Source organism: Ambystoma mexicanum, chromosome 2p, assembly GCF_040938575.1.
Source record: "Ambystoma mexicanum isolate Mex_15411 chromosome 2p, UKY_AmexF1_1, whole genome shotgun sequence".
Classification (NCBI taxonomy): domain Eukaryota; kingdom Metazoa; phylum Chordata; class Amphibia; order Caudata; family Ambystomatidae; genus Ambystoma; species Ambystoma mexicanum.
This window is the reverse complement of record NC_090923.1, coordinates 973,269,971-973,295,533: the sequence shown is the minus strand read 5'-3', so window position 1 is coordinate 973,295,533 and position 25,563 is coordinate 973,269,971. Positions and strand designations below refer to the sequence as shown.

At 51.2% G+C, this 25,563-nt stretch overlaps 1 protein-coding gene across 6 annotated transcripts in view; it reads right to left on the bottom strand.

Moving 5' to 3' along the window:
- CCS (copper chaperone for superoxide dismutase) overlaps window positions 1-25,563 on the bottom strand; it is a 928,930-nt gene that overhangs the window by 299,047 nt on the left and 604,320 nt on the right. For 4 of the 6 annotated variants that reach the window (XM_069644778.1, XM_069644780.1, XM_069644777.1 and 1 more), the window contains one exon: window positions 21,635-21,712. The exons of the other annotated variants lie outside the window; for them this stretch is intronic. In XM_069644778.1, the coding sequence (XP_069500879.1) occupies window positions 21,635-21,712 (78 nt within the window). The remainder of the gene's footprint in view (window positions 1-21,634; window positions 21,713-25,563) is intronic. 6 annotated transcript variants of the gene reach the window in all.

The following is a 25,563-nucleotide window of genomic DNA, read 5'->3' as shown; positions in this document are numbered from 1 at the left end:
TGCGAAGATCTTTTTACTTATATAAGTATGCGCAAAAGGTATCAAATATTACAGTCTCAAAATTCTGGGTTAATGCACATGAGTGGAAGGAGGTTAACACATTATGGAGGACTTAAATTCCAATCACTCTCTGTCACCTTTCCCAAAAAACTAAAATAAAAAAAGTTCAAAGAAGGGGATATTTCTGCATCGGGTTGGTCAGGGAGGAGATTACTTAAACTGGGACCGGGGTGTTGCAGTGAAGTTCAAGGCCCAATAGTGGTGGAGATGTGGCTTGACTAACAGCGGTGGGGGCTTCCCGGAGGCCAAATAGGAGCATAGCAGTGAACAAACTAAGTTAGAGAAAGATAGTAACTTCTCTCAAAATGGGGAAATGGTGTAGCCAGACACTGTTTTACGAACATTGAGATATAGTGAACAAAGTCAACCGAGTGGTCTTCTGCAGTATTCATGTGTGAATGTCTAGTTGGTCATCTTTCTTGTATTATAATAGGTTTCTTCCAACCAGTAACACATCATTTCCAATTCGTTATATGTGAGCCACATGTGAGTAGAAGAACAAGTTACTTACCAAACGGGTAACGTTCTTTCAACTGGATGTTCCTCCAAAGTATTCCTCATCTATGACATGTAACGTCAACAGCTGTGCTTTTTTTTCAGCAGAGGGTGCCCTTGCGTCAATGGCGTCGGGTCGATGTCCCTCGATGGCCTCCGTCGAGGGTGACGTCATTGGATGTTATAAGTAGCACGCACGGCAACCGTAGCTTCAGTACTTGTTTTCCCCCTCACAATGTGTGGCACACATGCCCAGAACACAGCATCGAATGCACTTAGCCTTGCAGGACGAAAAGCTGTAATGGCATGGGAAATTCTTGAGAGGGGTAGGCTGGGAGGGCGATGAGGAATACGCTGGAGGAACATCCAGTCGAAAGAACGTTACCAGTTTGGTAAGTAACTTGTTCATCGAATGGATTGCGTCTTCCAACATATTCCTCATCTGTGACAGACCAAAGCAGTAATCATGATTGGAGGAGGGAAAATAATGTAGACAAATGGCAGAGTAAAGCACTGCTTTATCAAAGGCAACATCCTGAGCATGGGAAGTATCCAGGGAGTAATGCTTAACAAACGTGTGTATAGAAGACCGCGTTGCAGATCATTTTCACCGGCACACGCCTCTGGAGGGCTGTCGAAGCAGCAATGCCCCTGGTGGAATGAGCCCGCAAACCCTCAGGAGGGTCCTTCCCAGCCAACCAGTAGCATTCCGAAATAGTGAGGATAATCCACCTAGACAAGGTCTGCTTAGAAACAGCCTGTCCTAATCGGTGTCGAGTATACCCCACAAAGAGCTGGTCGTCCACTCTGATCTTGGCCATTCTAGAGAGATAAAACCTCAAGGCTCTTCTGGGATCTAACCTGTGGAGCCGTTCCTCTTCCTTACTAGGATGTGGAGGAGGATTAAAATCGGGGAGTACCACTTTCTGACTCAAATGAAACTCTGACACAACCTTAGGTAGAAAGGACAGATATCTCTCAATACAACCCTGTCCTTGTGGAACTAAGTAAAAGGTGGCTTAGAATAAAGTGCCTGCAACTCACTCTTCAAGCAGATATAACTGCAGCTAAGAAAACAGTTTTAAATGTCAACAATCTTAGCGGGCAAGAGTGCAAAGGTTCAAACGGAGCACCCATCAGAAATTTCAGAACCACATTAAGGACCCAGACCGGCACCTGAAAGGGCGACGGCAGGAAAACATTTGTGAGCCCTTTCAAAAACGGAGCGCTTAACGATAGACAGCGCTGCCAGATAACCTTTAATGGTGCCCACCAGAAGACCCCTGTGGGACAAAGAAAGCAAGAAGGAGAGAACCTCTGGAATTGAACACTGAAAAGGATCAACATTCTTTCCTCTGCTCCAGTCGCAAAACCTACGGCAACGGTACAGGGACTTTGTTGCCGCCGCCTACCCGAAAGCAACACCTCCATCACGTCATCCGGAAGGTCCCAATCCTTATAGCTCAACCTCTCAGAAACCATGCGTGAAGGTTGAGTCTCTTGACCTCTGGATGGAGAACCTGACCATCCTCTCGTGGGAGCAGATCCTCTCTTAGGGGCAGACGCATTGGAGGACAGATGTACATGTCTAGAAGGTCCGTGTAACCACGCTCTCCTGGCCCAATCCGGAGCAATGAGGATCATGCGGGTCCCGAACTGTCGCACCCTCCTAAGAACTTGAGGGATGACGGGGATCGGAGGAAATGCGTACAGTAGCGGGAAGAGACAATCCATGACTAACGCGTCTCCTAGAGCTCCTCTCGGAGGAAATTCCCTCGAACAGTACATTTCGCACTTCCGGTTGGCACCGGTCGGAAACAGGTCCACCCTCAGAGTTTACCAAAGGGCAAAGATCTCTTGAAGGACTTCCTGATCTAGTTCCCATTCGTGGGAGACCGCACTCTGCCTGCTCAGAGCGTCCGCCGCCATGTGCTCCTTTCCGGCTAGATGAACCGCCGATAGGGAGATTCCCATGCGAATTGCCCAGAACAAGAGCTGCATTGCCTCCCTGCACAGAGGTAGTGACCCTACATCACCTCTCTTGTTGAGGTAATACATCGCCACTGTGTTGTCCGTCATTATCAGGACATTCTTCCCCCGTACAGGCGGCAGGAAAGCCTTTAGCGCCAGTTTGATGGCTCTCAGCTTCAAAAGGTTGATGTGAAGTCTGGACTCGGATGGAGACCAACGACCGCTGATGGACAGATCGTTGGCATGAGCTCCGCACCCTGTCAGGGAAGCGTCTGTCACTACTGTGACATCTGACCATGGCTGCCAAAAAGGCTCCCCTTTCGTGAGATTTTTCTCGTCGCCCCACCACAGAAGCTCCTGCGAGACAGAGAGCGGAACATGAAGGATATCCGGCATCCTGCCCGAGAGCTGGGACCATTGAGTCCGTAGAGCCCACTGAAGTGATCTCATTCTCAAGTGGGCCTCTGGCACCAGAAAAAGTCAGGATGCCATGAGGCCGAGCAACCTTAAGAATTCGAAAGCTGGAAGACTCTGGGCTTGTTGAAATTTTGTGACCAGTTGAAGAATGTGATGAGCCCTCACCTCGGGTGGCGAGCTCATCCCCAAGGACGTGTCCAAAACTGTCCCTATGTACTGGAGCTGTTGGGATGGTGTCATATGTGACTTCTTGAAGTTGAGGGAGAAGCCCAGCTTGAGAAGGGAGTGGCAGGTGACGCTGAGATGACCCAAGACTTGTTCAGGAGAACGTGCCCTGATCAGCCAATAGTCTGTGGATCCCCCCTCTCCTGAGATGCAATGCCACCACCACAATGAGCTTGGTGAAGACCCTCGGGCGGAGGTGAGCCCGAAGGGCAGGACCCGAAACTGATAGCGCGAGCCGCCAACTGCGAACTGCAGGTATTTCATGTGCTTGAGATGGATCCGCACATGAAATTAAGCATCCTGCAGGTCCAATGACACCAACCAATCCTGAAGTTGGAGGGCCTGAAGAATCTGAGAAAGAGTGACCATCTTGAACGTGTCCTTCCTGAGGAACTTGTTCAAGTATCGTAAGTCCATGATAGGGCTCAGTCCTCCGTCCGTCTTGGGAATCAAAAAATATGGGGAAAACCAACCCTAGTTCCTCTCCGTCAAAGGCACTGGTTCTATAGCGCCTTTCTCCAGCAGGGTTAAAATCTCCTGCACAAGGAGCGGATATGGAACCTTCAAAGAGTGTTTCCCCGGTGGATTGTCGTGAGGCCGGCAGAGAAATAGGAGGCAGTAACCGTGGGCTATTGTATCCAGAGCCCTGAAGTAATGGCTTGCCACTCTTCAAGATGCTGCGACAGCCTGCCCCCCACCGGAGAACAATGACTCAATGCCTCAGAGCGGTTTGGAAGCGGCTGCGGCAGTGCCTGATGGCAAAGAGGCAGCTGCCTGAGTGGCTTTGGCACCCCTACACCTTGTCCACCACGAGTGAACTTACATTGGCCCCTTTGACTGGCCACCCCGCTCGCCTTTCCAAATGAGGAGTAATAGCAAAAGGAACCACCCCTCCATTGTTGTCCCCTAGGATGAAAGGGCTGAGGTTGTCGAACAGCTGCGCCCAAAGATTTTGCAGCTGCCTTGGAAATCTACAATTTCTCAAGGCTCTCGTCAGCCTTGCTGCCAAAAAGATGCGACCAGTCAAAGGGCATGTTGAGAAGACGGGCCTGCACATCGGGTGCAAAACCAGACTTCCATAACCGTCTGTGCATCACGGTGCTCCTAGCCATGGACCTTGGGACACTATCCGCAGTGTCCAACCCAAACTGAAGGGATTCACACATGGCATTAGATAACGACTTGTTAACCGCCGGAATAGTCTCCGGGGCATTCCAAGTAGCAACCACCCTCTTTTGCAATGCAACATGAAATGGCAACACTGGGTCAGTGGACGGAACTTGATCCAAGATGTTGGTAAGATCATCTTGATCAAGTTGTACCGGAGGCCTGGACCAACTCGGGTACTCCACAACCCTCAACATCAATCGCAGATCAGAGTCGGCATGATCTCCCGGCTCTGGACTACCAAACTCCATCTCAGGAGACGTGTCAAGGCCACTGGCGTCATGCAAAGACTGACACAGTTCCTCAATCCGACTTTCCTCGGAAATGAGACATTCCGAAACATTAGGAGTCCCATTTGGAAGACCAAAAGGACCAACCTCCTCACCGGACCTTTCTTCATCTTCATAGATATTTTGGAGGGACTGAAAAAACTCCTTTCTGGGGAGAGGAGTACACCTCTTATCAGGAACAGGCTTAACAGACTTAGCAGAAGCCTTCCTTAGAGGATCCATAGCCACACAGGCTTCCACTGGTAAAATCTGCCCAGGAGGCACCGATGGCGTCGACAACTCCGTCGGCATCGTCGACAAAGGCTCGGGCGGCGTTGAAGGCCTGACCGGGGGAAAGCCCTGACAGACGCACTCGACAGACACGGCGTTGACACCTTCTTCGACGACTTCACAGGCTTCGACGGTTTCGCTGGAGATGAAGACCACAACCTGGACCTGGCACGTCTCTGGCGATCCCCGATGCCTTGTCCGAATGGGACCTCAACGGCTCCAGATCCTTATCGCACTGGCTACCCGGGCCCAAGGGCCTACGAGTATCCGGTCGAGACTGTTCCTTGCCGGCTTCTACCGAAGGCACGGACAGAACTGTGCCCTGAGATTGCAAAATCTGCAACATTTGCTGCCAAAAGGACTCCCATTTCTCTGGGGTTGGGAATTTAGTGGTGCTGGTCACCTTTTTCAGGTAATCATCATCCGACGAGGACGGGGAAGGCGAACGGTGACGCTGCTTCCTAGACCGCCTTGACGAAGAGGAAGAGTGGTGCGAACCACTCCGGGACCTAGATCTCTTGAACTTCTTCTGACGAGTAGAGTCCCCTCTCGACTCGTCGGTCGACTCGTCGGTCAACAGACCAGCAGACTTAGATTTACGGGGATTGGAAACACGGTCTACCTTCAATTTCCCCTTACGCTCCCGCAAGGCCTTGGCAGTCAACGACTGGCACTTCAAGTAGTCGCCCGTAGCGTGGTCCTCGCTCAGGCACCACAAGCAAATGTGATGCGAGTCGGTGATGGACATCTTGTACCCGCAGTCCCAACACTTCTTGAAGCCAGACCGCTGGGTCGTCGGGGTAGAAGGAGACATGATACCGAATGCAATAGAAAACACGAGGCACGCCGAGTTCTCGAAGCTAACGCGTTTGCAGAAAAAAGGGAACTGAGGCTACGGGCGCTGTGCGTGCTACTTATAACATTCGATGATGTCACCCTCGACGGATGCCTTCGAGGGACTTCAACCCAACGCCATCGACGCAAGGGCGCCCTCTGCCGAAATGATATCCGAAGCAGCACAGATGGGAACATTAGATGTCATAGACGAGAAATACGTTGGAGGACACAATCCATTCCAAACAGGTTTTCTGCATCTGCTTTCCTTATCCTTCCAACACACTCTTACTTCTACTTTCGCATTACCTGTGTTTCTCTGGTATCAATCTGTAAACATATTATAGTGGATGGTATATGCCCCATCCAGATGTAACAGCCAGCAAATACAAATAATGGCCTGTGCAGATGATCTGATCATTCTGGAGGGTACACTCATTGGTTTGTCCTTGTGTACATTATTTTGTATGGAACTTAATGGACCAGTAAACTAAAGAAAAACAAAAAGGTTATGCTATTTCAAAAAAATGGAGATGAAAGTAATGGAACCCAATATGGATTAGAAGGACCACGGGTCTCAATTTATAAAAGTAACTGTTATTCTCCAGCATGGGTCTGGCATGGATTCACATGCTCATGAATATTCCCCGTCGTCAGGCTGGGAATCCTCGGTAAAGAAAAAAATCAGTATCAGTTTTGTTTCTGATCTGTCTTTCTTAGAAGTAACCAATCACTGATCTCTGGGTCATACTGCCCCCAGCCAATGACTGCCTTCTCCCTAAGCCCCGCCTCCGGCAGCCATCCTCAGATTTGGTAGCATGCCAAGTGGCAGTATGACCAAGTGAAGAGCCGCCCAGGGGTAGGTGGGAGGGTTCGCATGTGAATCCATGCCAGACCCATGCTGGAGAAGAACAAGTTACTTCTTACCTGGCAACGTTCTTTCGACTGGATGTTCCTCCAACGTATTCCTTATCTTTGATAATACGTTTCCAGCTTGCTGGCCTCGGAAATTTTTTCTGTAGAGGGTGCTGCGCGTCGACGTCCGCCGAGTCGATGTCCCTTGACGGCCACCGTATCGGCGCCGACGTCATCATGCCCATAAATAGCCACGCGCTGCGTCCGTTGCTCAGTTCCGTTTTGTAGCATAAGAAAAGTCATGCCTGAATTGGTTATTGACCTTGAAGGAGCGTAAGCTGCAACCACAAGGGAAGTATCACTGCGGGGATGGTTGGGAGGGGCGATAAGGAATACGTCGGAGGAACATCCCGTCGAAAGAACGTTACCAGGTAAGAAGTAACTTGTTCTTCGAAGGGATTGTGTCCTCCGACTTATTCCTTATCTTTGATAGACTCCCATAGCAGTGACATGTAATTGGAGGTGGGAGTGAGAATGTTATGTAACCCTTTAGGGATGGACAGAATGTAATACGGCCTTGCCAAATCTGGTCTCTTGAGCAGTGGAGGAATCCAGATTGTAAAATTTTGTGAATGTATGTGCGGACGACCATGTGGCAGCCGCACATATGTCTCGGACCGGTACCCCTCTTTGGAGAGCCGAAGAGGCTGGGATACCCCTGGTTCAATGAGCCCTGAGATTTTGGGGTGGCTCTTTCCCTGCCAGTTTGTAACATTCCAGGATGGCCAAAATAATCCACCTGGAGATGGTTTGTTTTGTTATGCGTAGTCCCAATTTGTGACCCGAGTATCCTACAAACAGTTGGTCTGCTTGCCTGATCCTAGCCATTCTGCTGATGTAAAAGCAGAGAGCTCGCCTTGGGTCCAGCCTATGCAGCCTTTCCTCCTCTTTCCCCGGATGGGGAGGAGGGTAGAACGAAGGCAAGGTAATTTTCTGAGTAATATGAAATTCAGAAACCACCTTTGGGAGGAAATTAGGCTTCACCTGTAGGACAACTTTGTCCTTGTGGAAGATTGTATGTGGGGGTTTACAGGAGAGAGCTTGTAGCTTGCTCACCCTCCTAGCAGATGTTAGTGCTACCAATAGGACAGTTTTAAGCGTGAGAAATCTCAGCGCGCAAGAGTGAAGTGGTTCGAATGGAGTGCCCATTAGGAAGTTTAAGACTAAATTTAAGTCCCATAGGGGAACCTGGAATGGTTTTGGAGGGTAAACATTAATCCCTTGAGAAATTGTACCACTAGAGGAAGTTTGAAATACGATGGTTCCTCCGCAGTGCGCTTGAAGAACTTGAAGGCCTGAGTTTGCCAAGTAGAGTAGAAACGATAACACCGTTGGTGTACCACATGAGAAAGGGTCGATATTCTCTTCCCTACACCAGCTGCAAAATTTGTTCCAACGGCAGCGGTATAAAGACTTAGTTGCTGGCCTTCTGGCTGAAAGCAACACCTCCATGTCGTCATCAGGAGATCCCAATCCTTGTACCTCACCCTTTCAGAAGCCAAGCGTGAAGGTTGAGGGTTCTGGTGTCGGGATGGAGAACCTGACCTCCCTTCTGCGAGAGAAGATTCTCTTCGAGTGGAAGACGGGTTGGAGGACAGATGGACATATCTAGAAGGTCCGGGGTACCACGTTCTCCTGGCCCAATCCAGGGCAATCAGGATCATGGTTTTCCCGAATCTTCTCAACCTCCTGATCATTTGATGAATAACAGGGACTGGTGGGAACGCGTAAAGGAATGGAAACTCCCAGTCCACTACGAACGCGTCTCCTAGAGCTCCTCTCGGGGGAAATTCCCTTGAACAGAACAGATCGCACTTCCTGTTGGTGCTTGTGGCGAACAGATCCACCTGAGGGGTTCCCCAAAGGGCGAAGATCTCTTGAAGGACTTCCTGAGCTAGCTCCCACTCGTGTGAGACTGTGCTCTGCCTGCTCAGAGCGTCCGCTGTCAAGTTCTTCTCTCCGGCTAGGTGGACTGGCGATAGAGCGATCCCTTCTTGGATTGCCCAAAACCAGAGCTGCATCGCCTCTCTGCACAGTGGCAGTGATCCTACGCCTCCTCTTTTGTTGAGGTAGTGCATGGCCACCATGTTGTCCATCATTATCCAGACATTTCTCCCCTGTACTGATGGCAGGAAAGCTTTCAGCGCTACTCTGATCACTCTCAGCTCCAATAGGTTGATGTGTAGTCTGGACTCCGATGGAGACCAACGACCGCTGATGGTCAACTCGTTGGCATGGGTTCCCCACCCCGTGAGTGAGGCATCTGTGACTACTGTTATCTCCGGCCATGGTTGCCAAAACAGTTCTCCTTTCAAGATGTTCTCTGGATAGGCCCACCATTGAAGGTCGCGGCTACCTTGTCCGGAATCCGGAGGAGATCTGTCATTCTCCCTGAGAATTGCGACCACCGACTTCTCAGTGCCCACTGAAAAGATCTCATTCTCAGGCGAGCCTCTGGCACAAGGAAGATGCAGGATGCCATGAGGCCTAGCAACCTCAAAAAGTCGAAGGCTGAGAGACGTTGGGCATTTTGAAACTTGGTGACCATCTGTAGAATATCTTGAGCCCTCACCTCTGGTGGCGAGGCTTTTCCCAGGGAAGTGTCCATGACCGCTCCAATGAACTGGAGTCTCTGTGATGGTATCATCTGTGACTTCTTTAAATTGAGGGAGCAGCCCAGTCTGTGAAGGAAGTGGCAGACATAATCTAGCTTGGCTTGGGCCTGTTCCAAAGATACAGCCCTGATCAGCCAATCGTCCAGGTAGGGGTAGACGTGGATCCCTTCCCTCCTTAGACTCGCCGCCACTACCGACATCAGCTTGGTGAAGACCCTCGGGGCGGAGGTCAGCCCAAATGGCAGAACTCGAAATTGATAATGAGAGTCGCCAATTGCGAACCTCAGGTATTTCCTGTGTTTGAGATGGATTGGCACATGGAAATAAGCATCCTGAAGGTCCAGAGATACCAGCCAGTCCTGGAGCTGGAGGGCCTGAAGGATCTGAGAGAGAGTTACCATCTTGAACTTGTCCTTCCTGAGGAACTTGTTCAATTCTCGGATGGGTCTCAGTCCTCCGTCCTTCTTTGGTATGAGAAAGTAGGGGGAGTACCAGCCCTTATTCCTGTCCGCTACAGGTACCGGTTCTATGGCACCTTTCTCTAGCAGGTCTATAATTTCCTGCAAGAGGAGCGGATCTGGAACTTTTAGAGAGATGTTCCCCGGTGGATGACTCTGAGGAATGTGTAGAAAGGGTAGGCAGTAACCCTGGGCAACTGTCTCCAATGCCCAAGCATCTGACGTTATAGCCTGCCATTCCGTCAGATGGTGAGCTAACCTGCCCCCTACAGGTGTATTGTGTGGGAAGGCCTCAGAGTGGTTTGGGGACGGCTGATGCAAATGCCAAGGGTAAAGAGACACCTGCTGCGGCCTTAGTACTTTTGACCCGTCCACCTCGGGTGGATCTCCTTTGGCCTCTTTGAGCCGGCTGTCCTCTGCCTTTCCCGAATGCGGAATAATAGCGAAAGGACTTTCCTCTCCCAGAGGTTCCTGAGGGGCGAAAAGGAGTTTGGCGGATAGCAGCTCCTAAAGATTTTGCTGCTGCTTCAACTTTTCCAGACTGTCATCAGCCTTTTTCCCGAATAGTGAAGCGCCATCAAAGGGCATATTCAAAAGTCTGGCCTGTACATCAGGGGCAAAGCCCGACTTTCGCAACCACACATGCCTGCGGATTGTTGTACTTGCCGCCATGGCCCTGCTGATACTGTCAGCGGAATCGATGCTAGTTTGAAGTGATTCGCACATGGCATCTTTGCCATCTTTAATAATGTTAAGGAAGGCTTCCTTTTCCTCTCCTTTGGGTATGCAGTCAGCCGCTGATGAAGCAAACTCCCATAGTGTGTGACTGAACCTGGCGAGCGTACAGGTGGCGTTGATGGACTTCAACGCCATGCTACAAGCAGAGAAGACTTTCTTCGCCATAGAATCGTACCTCTTGTCATCTCTATCCTGTGGCACAGTAGGGTAAGCGGTCCTACTGCTAGATGAAGTTGCTGCTTGAACCACCAGGCTCTCTGGGGTCGGGTGTTTTCATAAGTATTCAGGGTCAGCAGACGCTACCCTATACTTGGCTGACAATCTTTTATTGACCGCAGGGATAACTTCAGGAGTTTCCCAATTAGATGTAATTTTCCTCTGTAATGCTGCATGGAAGGGGACCACGGGTTCCTCCTGTGGACCTTTGTCTAATATGTCTGTTAAGTCATCCTGTTGAAAAACAGGTGAAGGCGCAGACCAACCCATAAATTCAATAATTCTTGCCATAAGGGTTCTATAGGGCGTTTCGGCATATTCCCCTGGGTCTGGTTTAACAAATTCCACTTCTGGGGAAGTGTCCAGCCCACTTGCCTCATGTAGTGACTCCTGTAGGTCCTTCAGCCTTCTTTCCTCATAGGTGAAATCCTCTGAAATAGGCAGTGTGGTCCTCTGTAACCCAAATGTTTCCTGGTCAGAATCTTCGCCCTCTTCATAAATTGAAGATAGTCCAGGGTACTCTGACCTCTGAAATGGTGTAAAACCCATCTCTAAGGCAGAAGGAGCCAAACTCGTCATTATTGGGCGAGAAAACGTCAATGTCGTCGACGCCGATGTGACAGGCTTCGAAGGCGCCGAGAACGGCGTCGAAAAAACTGGAAGGGGTCTCGAAGAACTCGAGAGGATCGGGATCCTACTCGAGGACATCGACGACAGTCTCGGCGTCGTGCCGGAGGCCCTTGGAATCACCATTGGCTGTGGAGTGGCCTTGGTCTTCTCTTTCAGCGGCGTCGATGTCGGCGTCGACGATGGCGTCGAGTCGATCGACCGATGCGTCGAGGAACCCTTCGACAACGGCGTTGATGGCGCCGATCCGTGCGTCCAAGGAATCTTCGACGACGGCGTCGAAGATGGTGCCTTCTTACCCGATGGCTCGTGGCGCTCTCGGGTGGAATGTTTCGCCGGGTGTTGCGACTCGCGGCGTTTTGGTTTTTTTGGGTTTTTACCCAGGGTATCACCCTCAGCTGTCTTCGAGGGGGTCGAGGCCGCGTTCTCCAAGACGCTTAACATTTTCTTTCTGAATTCCTCCCACTCAGCTTGAGAGCTGTGTTTAGTGGGACAGGAGACCCTTTCTGGGGACACTGAAGACGACAAGGAAGGGGATCTTCGATGTCTCTTTTTTGAGTGTCTTGATCTCGATGAATGATGGGAGCTACTTCGAGATCTAGAATGGGAATGTTTTTCGACGGCAAGGAGACGAATGCCTCGATTCAGCCGAATAAACCTTCAAGGAGGTTTTGACTGACTTACCTCTCTCGAGGTTCCCCTTGCGCTCCTTCAAGGCTTTCGCCGTCATGGACATGCAGTCCTCACACTCCGAACAATGGTGCTCGGATCCCAAGCACCACAAGTAGAGCCTGTGTGGATCCGTTATCGACATTTTTTTACAGCAGTCTCGACATTTCTTGAAGCCGGATCGCGGCGTCGTTGGTTGCGATGAAGATGCCATCGAGAACGAGAAGGTATTATTCGAGTAGATATATGTAGTTATCCTGACTGAACTGAGCAACAACGTTCCGAGGCCCCACGAAGCGCGGAAAAACGGAAATGAACAACGGACGCAGCGCGTGGCTATTTATAGGCATGATGACGTCGGCGCCGATACGGTGGCCGTCGAGGGACATCGACTCGGCGGACATCGACGCGCAGCGCCCTCTACAGAAAAAATTTCCAAGGCCAGCAAGCTGGAAAAGTATTATCAAAGATAAGGAATACGTCGGAGGACACAATCCCTTCGAACAACAGTTACAGGTAAGTAACTTGTTCCTTCTCCAGCATGGGGTCTGGTGTCATGAGCGCTACTCCCGAGGAGCCAAGACTGGCCCAGCGTCCCCGGAAGCAGGCTCATCATCCACACCCCCGGTTCCAGCAGACCCCTACAGGGGCCCTTTGGACCATGTCCTGGCGCCTCTGGCGACAGGCTCATAAGGAACTACAGTCCCGGCGCCAGGGGCGCCGGGCTCATATTCTTAAAGTGTGCAGTAGTGATTGGGTGGACTTACCTGTGGCAAACCATGCTGCATACTCACCTAGAACAATCCAAGCTGGGTGAAGTCCCAGCCACTGGCTGGGAGGGGCCAATCCTCTGTTACAGGAACTCTTTTCTTACCTGGGTGAGGCTGGAGGAAGAATACGCACCAAAGCACTTCTCCACTATTTAAACCACGCCCGATAGAATTCACGTGCTTCGCGTTATTCTGCAACAGCAGCAGGACGCTCACCTAGTCGGCTCCTGCATTCCAGGTCCAGACACACCCTCAGCTTCTCGAGCAGCAACCTGTGGATGAAGAAAAGGCACAGGAACATCTACTCACCAGAATTCAGCCACAAGAGTCCAGTCTCCGACAACCTGCAAATAAAGACATAAGGTTAGAAAACGGTCAACACGCCCGCAGCTGCGCTCGCTTACCTTATCCATCCGTGATCACACCGGAGTTCACCGCGGCCTTCGCTTCGGCAGCATCCCAGCACCTGAAAGACAAAAGACATTGTTAGTGGTGTCCGAGCCGAAGGGTTTGCAACTCAGTTATACTTACGCGCTTCTTCACGCGCAGCAGCATCGCCCTCAGCATTTCGGCACCTGAAAGGAAGGAAAAGACATTATCAGAGGCGCCCATTTGGAAACGGCCACAATTCAGTGATACTTACGTGCCACCGCACGTGCAACAGCGGCGGCATCGCCCACAGCATCTCGGCACCTGAAAGACAGAAAAGGACATTATAAAAGGGTGCTCCTTAAGAAGCGGCCTCAGATCTTCTATACTCACGAGCCTCTTCTTGCACAGCAATGGTGGTGTCGCCAACAGCTCCTCGGCACCTGAAGGACTATTACAAGCCACAAGAGGACACTGAGCCTAAACACTGAAATCATCCAGTGACGTAACTGGATTCCACGCGCCCCTGCACCTGAAGCAGGATGGAGAGCTCGGCTGTACTAAACCAAAGGTGAGAGTTCGTGGAGACCAGTCGAGAACCAAGAAGTGGGAAAAGCAGAAGATTGGTGGGAGAACTTATCTGTAACGCTCACCTGATTCTCGCAGAGGCGCCGGTCTTGACTGGGCGACTACCGTATCTTCAAAGGTGATGTGTAGCACCCGGTTGGCTCTTTGGGCTGGACCTCTGTGCACTGTATGCCTGACATGTAGAGTAAGATGTCTTAGGTAAGTGAATGCCGAGCTCTCCATCTGCCTCGGGGCAGGGTGCTGTAACCAGTTTCTTCACTGGATAGGTAGCGCAGGCCTCTTGACTTCAGAGGACTGCTGTCCGTCGTTTACTGCACGAACGGTAAGTTTCGAGTCATTCAAATGTCTTTAAAGTCTTTAGTAATGATGTCTCTTGTTTTGCAGGGTTCCGGCGATGGCGGATGACGGGCTGAAGTGAGTTGAAGCCCGTGTGATGAATAGAAGCGCCTGGAAGCACGTAAGTAAGCGCTTGTTGCCTGCTTCACTATGCGCTCTAACTGTCTTTTTATTTTGCAGGTACGAGTTCGGAGCGGCTGCAGGGTGCCGGAATACCCACTGGATTAGATGTGGAAAGGAGTAATGGCACGTGAGTATTAAAGTTCCCCAATGTCTTTAAACGCACCTTGTTTTGTCTTTCAGATGCGGGATGCAGCGCCGAAGAGTTGGTAAACTTTTGTCTTTCAGATGCCGGAATGCTAACCTGTTCTTTCTTGTCTTTATAGGTGTTGCTGAAGACTGGATTCAGAATGGTAAGCCTTTGCCTTGCAGATGCCGGAATGCTAACCTGTTCTTTCTTGTCTTTATAGGTGTTGCTGAAGACTGGATTCAGGATGGTAAGCCTTTTTCCTTAGGCCCAGGACCGGATGCAGAAGACACGATGAGCGTTCTGCTGCAGAGGTTGCAGAATAACGCAAAGCAAGATTCATCCACCGGGTGTGGTTTAAATAGCCTCCTGTAGTGCTTAGGTGTCTCCTTCCACAGCCACGCCTAAGTAAGAAAAGAGTTCCTGGTAAGAAAAGAGTTCCTGCCTTCCAGAAGAGTTCCAGTGTTCTGAATCTAGGGAGTGGCTCCAGCCCCACCCAACAGGAAAAGTAGTTCCAAACAGAAGAGGATCAGAGGCTCAACTGGCAGGCAAGTAAGCAGCATGGTCTGCTGAAGGTCAGTCCACCCAAGCATTATGAGCCCGGCGCTTCCAGCGCTGGGACTGGGCATATTTATGAGCCTGGTGCCACTGGCGCCAGGACTGGGTCCAAAAGGTCCCAATTGGGACTGGTTGGCACTCGGAACCTGGGTTATGGATCTGCTTCCAAGGGAGTTGGGAAAACCCTGACCTTTTGGAAGCAGAGATCATGACATTATCCAACCAGCTTGTAATTACCCCTTTTTCTTCCACCTGCAGAAAATTCACCTTACAAGCCAGACAGTCAATATTCGGAGGTCCTGCCCAGAGCGTCTTCCGAGTTCTACGCCTCATCATAGTCATAGAAGCAACTGTAGCAGTCCAGTTTGGGTCAGCGCCTACGTGGGAATCAGGTGAGCATCACATCTGTCATGGATTCACATGCTCATGAATAAAAGAATACATAGCAGTATACACATGCACAACCACGGGAGGTGGCAACAGGCTCAACATTAAGCAATACAACAATTCAACATTAAGCATCTCTTACCTCCTCACCAGGCTCACCTTAAGCGAACAGATTGCGCAGCACTGCTTGGCCGACCCAGGACTCCTCCCTGGAGTCCCGATCGACGCAGTAGAATCTTGTGAAGGTGTGCGTCGACCTCCACGTAGCAGCCCTGCAGATGTCCAACAGGGGTACGCCAGACAGGAACGCTGTGGTAGCAGCGATCGCTCTGGTCGAATGGGCTCTCGGGGCGGCCGGGCAGCGGTCGGTTTGCCAACCGGTGACAGTGCATGATGCAGCCGGAGAGCCATCTGGAAATGGAAGTCTTCGAGAGAGCCTTCCCTTGATTCACAGACCTAAAGTTCACGAATAGCTGTGACGTCTTCTGAAAACTCTTTGTGCGGTCCACGTAGAACTTCAGCGCTCTAGCTACATCCAGCGAGTGCAAAGTCCTCTCGGCCAGCGTCGAACGCGACGGGAAGAAAACTGGTAACACTAAGGGCTCGTTGAGGTGGAAGTCCGACGGCACCTTGGGCATGAAGGAGGGGTGCGTCCTAAGCACTACCCTTGTGTCATGAAAAGTCAAGTATGGAGGCTTGCAAGATAGGGCCTGAATCTCTCCCACTCGTCATGCAGAGGTGATGGCCACGAGGAACGCTGTCTTCCATGAAAGGAACTTCAAGGGCGCCGAATGCATAGGCTCGAATGGGGCACCCATGAGCCTGGTCAGCACCATATTAAGTTCCCACGCCGGGGCAGGAGCCTTCACCGGCGGGCATGAACGGAATAGTCCCTTCATAAATTCCTTTACCAGGCAATGAGACCACAAGGACGCCCGTCCCGTAGTCCTGGTATATCGGGAGATGGCAGCCACATGTATTTTTATGGAGGCGTGAGCCAGTCCAGCTTTGGCCAGTGACAGTAAGTACGGTAGCACTTGAGGGGCCGTAATCCGCAGAGGGTTAATCTTCTGTGCACGGCACCAGACAGAGAACCTCTTCCATTTATGACCGTAACACTTGAGAGTTGTGGACGCCCTGGCCTTTGCAAAAACCTCTCTGCAATCAGCCGGGATATCGTACCCTCCAAACTCTAGCGCTGCAGGAGCCAGGCCTGCAAGTTCAGCGATTGTGGGTCGTGGTGTAGAATGGCGCCTCCTTCTCTGGAGAGAAGATCTGCGTCCGCCGGCAGCCTGACTGCCGGGGACGTTGACAAGTCCAGAAGGTCCGGGAACCAGATCTGCCTCGGCCACGCCGGTGCGACAAGGATCATCCTGCACCTGGACTTCTTGAGCTGGCTGATGAGGCGGAGCGGCAACGGAGGGAACGCGTATAGAAACAGGCCGTCCCAAGGGAACAAGAAAGCATTGCCCATGCTCCTCGGCTGTGGGAACCTGCTGGCGAACCTCTGGCACTTGGAGTTCGTCGCCGTCGCGAACAGGTCGATCTGGGGTTTGCCCCATCATTGGAAGAGTCGATCCACTTGATCCTGGCGCAGTTCCCACTCGTAGCACGAGTGCAGCTCCCTGCTGAGTGAGTCGGCGATGGTGCTTTTTATTCCTGCCAGGTGGAAGGGAACCAGAAACATCCCCTGGGCGATGGCCCAGTGCCACAGATCCTGGGCCTCCTTGGATAGGGCTGGGGATCTGATGCCTCCCTGCTTCCGTATGTAGAACATTGTGGTGGTGTTGTCGGTGAAGATCCTCACCACCTTGTCCTTGAGGAACGAGAGGAACGACTTGAGCGCCCAGAACACTGCACGGAGCTCCAAGATGTTGATGTGAAGAGACCTCTCCCCCGGGAGCCAAAGGCCTCTTGCATGGAGATCTCCGGTGTGGGCCCCCCAACCCTCCAGAGAGGCGTCCGTAGTCACCGTCTCCTGAAACGCCGGGGTTTCAAAGTCTGTGCCCGTCGTGAGGTGAGCCCGGGTGCCCCACCATAAGATCGCCCGACGGAACTCCTCATCAAGGGGCATCCTGTCCTCGAAGCAGCCCCCCGCCTGAAACCAGCGGGCGTCGAGGAACTCCTGTAGCGGACGCATCCGAAGTCTGCAAAGGGGTGCAAGGTAGATGCATGAGGACATCATCCCGAGAAGGGACTTGATGGACCTCACCGTGGCCATGTCCGTGGCTAACAGTCGCCGTACCTTGCCCAGGATGGTTTTGGTCCTCTCCTCTGAAGGGGAGGCCAATTGCTCCACTGTATCGAGCTTCACCCCCAAAAACAGTGCTACTTGCGACAGAAGCAGGTGGGATTTGGGGTAGTTGATGGAGAACCCCAGCTCCGTGAGCAACCGGACGGTCCTCGCCGTATGATCGACGGCGAGTTCCCTTGACCTTGCTCGGATTAGCCAGTCGTCCATGTAGGGGTAGACGTGGATTCCCTGCAGGCACAACCGCGCCGCCACTGGTGCCAGGCACTTGGTGAAAACCCTGGATACCGACTTCAATCCGAACGGTAGGGCTCTGAATTGGTAGTGGCGTCCTTGAACCACGAACCTGAGGAACTTCCTGTGCCTTTCTAGAATGGGGATGTGGAAGTAGGCATCCTCCAGGTCCAGCGACGATAGGAAGTCGCCTTCCTCCAGCTGTCCCAGTACGTGCTGGAGGGTGACCATCCTGAATTTCTGCGCCTTGATGTATTTGTTTAACAGACGCAGGTCTAGGATGGGGCGCCAACCGCCTGTCTTCTTCCTGACGAGGAAGAACCTTGAGTACACTCCGGAGCCCCGGAGCCTCCTGGGGACGAGCTCGATGGCACCTTTCTTGAGCATCACCTTTACCTCCAACAGCAGTTGAGGGACGTGATTCTCCTTCCTGGCCACGGGAGGAATGCAAGGGCACTTCTTTAGGAATTCCAGCGAGTGCCCGTTGGCCAGGGTGTCCAACACCCAACGATCGGTGGAGATGGACTCCCACACCCTGACGAACTTCGTCAGTCAGCCTCCCACTGGGGTGCTCCGGTGGAGGCCCGACCACCCGGCCAGGTCAGTCTTGCTTGGAAGCGGCCTTGCCGCCTTGGCCTGCTTGGCGACGACGGCAGGAACCCCCTTGCTTGCCACGACCTCTGTAGGCCTCCTGGGAAGAGGAGCGGGCCACCTGGCGGTAGGTGGAGGAGCCACCGCTGGATCCTTTGGAGGCACCCTGTCTGCCTCCAGAGCTCCGAAAGGGCCGTCGCTGCTAAAGCACTCCAAGGGCCCGGGCCGTCTCAGAGTCGGTCTTGATGGCCTGTAGAGACTCATCCACCGCCTTACCAAAGAGGTTGTTGCCGTCGAACGGCATGTCCAACACTCTGGTCTGGACGTCCTGGCGAAAGTCTGTCACCTTGAGCCATCCTTGTCGTCGGAGGCAAACTGTTACCCAGTTGGCGAAATCCGGTATCGGCAATGTCCGTTACCACCGTAATGGCGTGATCCAACGCCACCTCGCCATCCTTCAGAATTTCTAGGGCCTCTGCCCTTCTATCATCAGGCAGGAAATCTAGCAGGGGAGCTATCTTGAACCAGAGCTCCCTGTCGTAGCTGGCCACGATTGCTAAGGCCTTGGCCGCCTTAATCGTCGTCGCTGCCGACGAGATGACTCGTCGTCCCATAGAGTCCAACTTCGTACCCTCGCTGTCTGGCGGGGAAGTGGAAGTTGAAGCCGCCGCGCCCGCTGCCTTCTTCTTAGCAGCTGCAGAGACGACCGAGTCCGGCGTGGGCTGGGGCCTGAGGCACAAGGGGACGGCATCGGGGACTCGGTACTTCTCGTATCTGTCCCTCTTGGCGGGTGTCGTGGCAGGGTTCTTGAGGACAACAAGCCCCTCGTCCCAGATGTCGAGTAAAGGCACCGCGAGGACCGTCTTCCTCTTAGCCTCTCGTCATTGGTACAGAAACCCCTCCTTTTTCTGTTCTTCAGGGCAGAGCTGGAAGAGCTCGGATGCTCTGGTTATCATGGCGTGGAAAGAGCCAACCTCGTCGGCTGGGGACGCCCGCGGGGCGGGGGGGGGTTGACGACGGGATGTCTGCTGTGTCATCGCTGCCGTCGTTGTCCGTCCCCATCGCCGTATCCTCTCCTGTCGAGGGGGATGAGGGGTCCACCGGCCTCGCGGGCACGAAGGGCGGAGAGGGGTGGACTCTCCTCCGCTTGTTCGGAGGGTTTCCCGACGGGCCTGGTTCTGGATCCTCCGTCGGGGTACTTGGTAATCTCGTCCTTATCTCGGTACATAAGGATTGGATTGCCAACAAAATGGCCGCCGAGCTATCCTGGGGCTCGGGCAATGGCTGCGACGGACGGGATGGCCGTTCCACTGGGCCCTGTTCGTCCTCCTCGTCGCTATCTTCGATCACGTCAGCAGGGACCGTCCCCTGCGATCGAACCTTCTCGAACCTCTCGTTGAGGTTTATGAACCTCTCGTTGAGGCCCCTCTCGGTCTCCACCAGTTCCTCCTCAGAGGCTGATTCCGAGTCTGTAACGGCCACCGGCCCCCCCCTCTTTTTCAGCCGGGGCTTCACGGGGGTCTTAGCGGTGGGCTGGAAAGAGGATTCCCTCCACGGCGGCAGAGATACTCTGGGCCCAGAGGCCGTTACCATTGGCGTAATCTCAACCGGCTCCGCCAGGGTCGCAGAGACCACTGCGGTAGAGGCCTTAGCCGGGTAGATCAAGGCCCTCACCACTATAGGTGCGTCCTGGGCCTTTGCCTTGGGGGCAGGGTCAACGCCTCGCTCCCCCTTCGAGATCGACCAGGTCCGCTCTAGCGGCCTACCCGGGTTCTCGGACTTCCTCTTCCCCGAACCAGAGCGATGGCTCGTGGTCGAACGTGCCTGGGAAGTAGCGCCCTGCTTGGCAACCCAAGAGCCCGTACTTTCGGTGCTCCCGGAGCCCGCGGTGCTTGGCCTTCTGTTGGGCCCCCGTCGCCCTCAAAGGACTTAGAAGCCCGCTCAGCCTTCTTCTTCGCCTTCTCACTTGCTGTGCCCTTCTCCAGCCAGGAGGCGAGGCGGGAACGACGATCTTGTTTGGTCCGTTCCAAAAGGTTCTTGCAGAACGCACAGTCCTTCTCCACGTGCGTCTTGTCCCCATGGAGGCAGTAGAGACACGCAAATGCTTGTCCTCCTTGAAAATGTTATATATTCCGCATCCAGGGCAGTTCCTGAACAGCTTGGATCCTGGCGTCGAGCTTCATTTGTCCTGGGCCATGTCCGTTGAGGTAGGCCGCAGACCTTCTGGAATCCTCCAAGAAGTGTAAACTCTACGAAAACTTCACCCTTGAGGGGCGTAGAAGAATTCCAAAATGGGTCCCTGTTATCGGAAGTAGAAACGGTGGAGCTTGAGGCTCGATTAAACCGAAAAAATTAGAAAATCTGAAAAAACGTGAAAACGCAGTAAAAAACTCGACAGGTAAACACGAGGACTCCCAACACTTGAGCGTGCGGTAAAAATCTGAGGATGGCTGCCGGAGGCGGGGCTTAGGGAGAGGGCAGTCATTGGCTGGGGGCAGTATGACCCAGAGATCAGGGATTGGTTACTACTAAGAAAGACAGATCAGAAACAAAACTGATACTGATTTTTTCTTTACTGAGGATTCCCAGCGTGACGACGGGGAATATTCATGAGCATGTGAATCCATGCCAGACCCCATGCTGGAGAAAACATGTTAATAGTCCATCATATGTTTTAAGGTACTGTACAACATTATATTTGTAAGATCCCAAAATTGTCAACTAGATGTTTAATACTCCCACTGAGAATATGGTTGCTATCGCTCTGGTCTATAAAAGGCACGTGGATGGGAATTGCAGGGTTTGCAAATTGCATAACATGTTGATAAAAAACATTACCACTTCTGTTTTAAAGATGTAAAAATGTAAAGGATCCACATCGGCCGTTGAGGATTGTGTTTGAACATATTTATGGGGCGATGTATTTGATGATAAACGGTTGCATGTGCTGTTAAATACTGTGAATTATATGTACATATATGTGTGTGAATCTTTTTTAGTACATTTGTATTATTAGTTGATGGTTAAAGTAGACGTAAAAATTGTTTTAACAATTATTGTGGGATGCATGTTAGAATAATGAAACGTTGTGGTTTATATAAACCGGTTATACCACTTATCAATAAAGATAGTGTGTAACAATGGAAAAATACGTGACGGTGTATACTTCTAATATCAGGTTTTATTTCGTGTGTACCATCTGCTATTTAATGATGAAAAGGTTAATTTAATTTGAAACTTTAAAGTAGAGAGAGATTTCTCATCAATGCACTGTAGGTTAACTGCATCAACACGCAAAATGAAGCATTGGTGGGGAAAGAGGAGTAAGGCAATCACCTTCAGTCGGTCATCTTCCATCCTGAAATGTGCTCTTCCTGTCTCATCAACCAGGATGTTCCCCAGGTCGCCCGCATGCTGCAAAAACAAAAAAAGAAACCTGTTCTCTAATTGAAAATGGTGCACCCGCGATATCACTTAACAGCCCTTTCATTTCCCTGGGGGGGGTAAGGGGGGGTCGGCTTCTAACTCAAGCTTGTCGCTGTCGCTGCAGGGTTAGGCTGGCTGCAGCGCAGGGTCACCAAACCAGACGGGGGTTGTTTGTATGTGATCTAATCGCTGTGGAAACACTTGATCATTGTCGATACAAACGAACTATACAGAAATACTCAACACAGATAAAAGGAACGGCAGGATTAAAAATATCGATTGAAACCGATGAGTATATAAATTAGTTAAAATCTGATACATTTATTTTTGGGAAGTCTTCGGGTAAAAAGTGACAACATGCCAACAAAAGTGTAAACTAGCTGCGAAACTTAAAACAATGAGGAAATCAGCATTGGCCCATTTATAAACTAGATAAGGTTTGCGGCACCACTTCATCCCGGGAGCATAGCAGGGCGGCAAGATTTACTGTAAGGGTGATGTTGGGTCACAGACTGCCATCTACTGGTGGAAATGCATGTAACGCGGCCCGCGCAAATTCAGCTTCTACCCACCTGCAAAATATGTTTCCTCTAGATCTGCAAAACATATTAACCATTAAAATGAATTAAGCCACACCCCTGGGTGAAGAGAGGGGGGGGGGAACACCCCAAACACGCACCCCTCCTAATCCCCCCCACAACCCCTCCCCCACCCCCCACCTCTGCTTGGTTCTAAACATGTACTAACCATTAAAACGAATTAAACCAAACCCTTGCAGGGGGGCAACTCCTTCCATCGGCTCTGCCCTCCTAGTCCTTCCCTACCAAGCCACAATATTCTTTATTAAACAGAATGTAGAGCTGCATCACGTGCCACTAATGTTAAATTGCTGCATTATACGTGTGCCTGTTTCTGTGAACAACGTTATGGTGAACGAATATATCGCTATCGCTGGTGTAGGCCAAGCATCTCCACTGGGGCGAGACTTACCCAATTGCATCCTGGCACAAACTTGAAAAGATTAAAGTAGCAGGGCAACAATGACTTGAAAGAGTTTCTGTGCGGGATTATTGTAGACTGTATTTATAGAAGGTGGTGGTGGTCGAAGACCTATTCAGAGGTGGCCATCTTTGTTTATAATTTAAGACAACCCATCGCCAATCTAAGGACACACGTGGAAACAACATACACAGTAGCAGACAACTAGGATGCCGAACCCACGGGAAATGTCAGTAAATAGACCCAAACAGTATTGTGCGTAAAAAAAAAGGTTGCAGTGCTTCTGAATTTGCATGACTTGTTCTGTGTGCATCATTGTCAACAGATGTGTGTGCAGTGCACAGCTACCATTGATCAAGCTTGCAGCCTCGCATCCTTGTCCGCAGGTGCACAGAACTCCGACAAACCAGGGTCTGTTTGGTGCCTTGGATGCAGCTTGTAAAGGTGGGTGATCCAGACGAGTGCTGTGAACTTGGAAGCTAACTTGTGCAGAGGTAGGTTGGATGGGGAGTAGTAAGTGTAATGACCGGTGCAGGGCAGGCGCAGACAATGGAATTCGGTGGTTTGCTTTTGTCATGTGGGGTGGGCAGAATCACCCCCCCCCCAAAAGAGTCCAGCCCGAGTGCAGGTGTGAAGATTCGGGTTACCTAGATTTCTGTATACACTAGGATGAGTGATGCCAGAGTGATGCGAGGCTTCATACAACTTCCAAGCTTGCAAGCCATGCAAGGTGGCCAGTCTGGCACCTCCACTGTGTAATAAGAGTTCATTGGAGTTAGTAAGAGTCACCTAAAGTTAATGTACAGGACAACCGTAAGAGATTGTCAGGTCACAACTAACAACCATGCAGCGGTCGGGCCAGGTTGCTGGGAATACACTAGGGTAAGCAGCAACACATCTTCCAATAGCACGTGATAATCATTACCCCTCCCCTGTACCAGGCGACGTTGTACTGTAGGAGTCCTAATGCTCACCCCAACTGACAGACAGTTACCATGTATGTCATGATGGAGAATCCGGTATGAGACACTTACCGAATGGCAACGTCACCAAATTCGTGTTTGCCACATTTCTTGGACGAACTCTGGTGACTCGAGTTGGACTCGAGTATGTGGATTCCCTGTTGATAATGCAGCCCAGAGTCTCCTGCCCAGGCAGTCAATGGGCCCTCCCGCGGCCTAGGGGTGCCTGTGACTTAGTAGATGGTTTCCAGGGTCCCGCGGGCATCCTCGGCATTTATACCGCCCCTTGCTGCAGTTGCTTATTCATGCCAACAGAGAGCATCAGTGTGAACCCAGATAAAGTTGGGGAAGATTGTTTATTATCCATGTTTGTCAGTGATACGTTTATACCTCATATGTGTTAACGTTTTATTGTTGCTGTGTATTAGTATCTTTCAGATGCGAATTTAGCGAATCTATCAAGTTTGTTTATAAGTATACGTCATACGTGACATGTCTAAATGTTTTGACAGAGTTCCACCCGGAGAAGTTTGCATGTACTTTTGCTTAGGTGAAGTTTCGGTTTCGTTTCTTGTACAATGAGTCGATGAGTTGCGGGAGTGGTCACAACTCACAAGACAGTCCAGAATTAAAGAAACAAAACAAAAACTTCCACGAGCGGATGGATGAACTTTGTCATGCTTGGTTTCTATCGGTCAGTGTTGTAGCAGCAGCATAATTTGTCTTTTCTAAGGAAGGAACTTGTGTGAGTGTTCACCGAATCCAGCTCAACACTGCGAGTCTCCGAGACTCTTGCTGCCTTGTGCTCGCTCCCAGGAGGGGGAGGAGCCTATTGGCAGTCACGTGCTGAATCACGTGACTTTTTTCTGCTGTAAAAGCCGGCCACAGCCACCCTTGCAGCGTTAAGCCCGTCAGGGGTAAAGGGCGACGACTGTTGTGTGGCTGTTAGGTGGCTTATTCAAGTTGACTACAGCAGAGTGTTGTGACTGTCATGACGGCTCAATCAGGCATAGGAGGCCAGATCGGCCCAGTAACCCGACGAAAGACCATCCAGCAACCTAGGATGCAGAATCCCTGGACTGCCCTTAAAGCGGACTCGTCACTCGAGACTTTGAAGGTAAGCTCTGCGTCACGTAAACGTGCGCCAAAGAAACATTTGGAGTCTTGCACACACTTGACCTCCATTGATTGTAACAAATTGCACACAGACGGTACGCTCCCTGTAATAACAAACAAAACTTTGAAGGTTTATCTACTAATGTACCTGAAGCCAGTGCAGAGACATCCATATTTGAGAATCGGGCCGAAAATGCAGGCTCAATGAGTCTTACTATTCCACTCGATAATGCTGACACCTTAAACTGTCCATCGCTGTATGATCACGCTGACCGAAGTATTGATGCAACGTCTGCCGACGATCTCGTGGATGAGGTGAGGCAGAGTCAGGTAAATAATCCTGCGGATCCTTGTGTGTCCGAATTCGCCTCCGAGTGCGAAGCTGGGGCCACAGCTGCAACGGCAGACTTGGATAATGAGGCTGTTCACCCCGCCAGTCCTCGACAAAGACCATTATTATCTCTACTTGATTTACGACCTTTTGAACGGAGTGCAGTGAGACCAGCCCCATCTAATCAAAACCAATCTGAAATGGGTGATGAGTTTTTCACTGCATTCGATCTAACAGATGCAGAGTTAATGGAAGCCTCGCAAGATGAGGAGGATAATGTATCACTGAATGACTCGGCTGTAACATTGCCAAAGGCCTCATCAGTACTTGCAACTTTCATCGCCGACAACAACGACACAATCCTGGCTGGCAGTTCATCAGTAGCCAATATAAACACCAAGAAACATATGGTTTCTGATAACATAGAACTA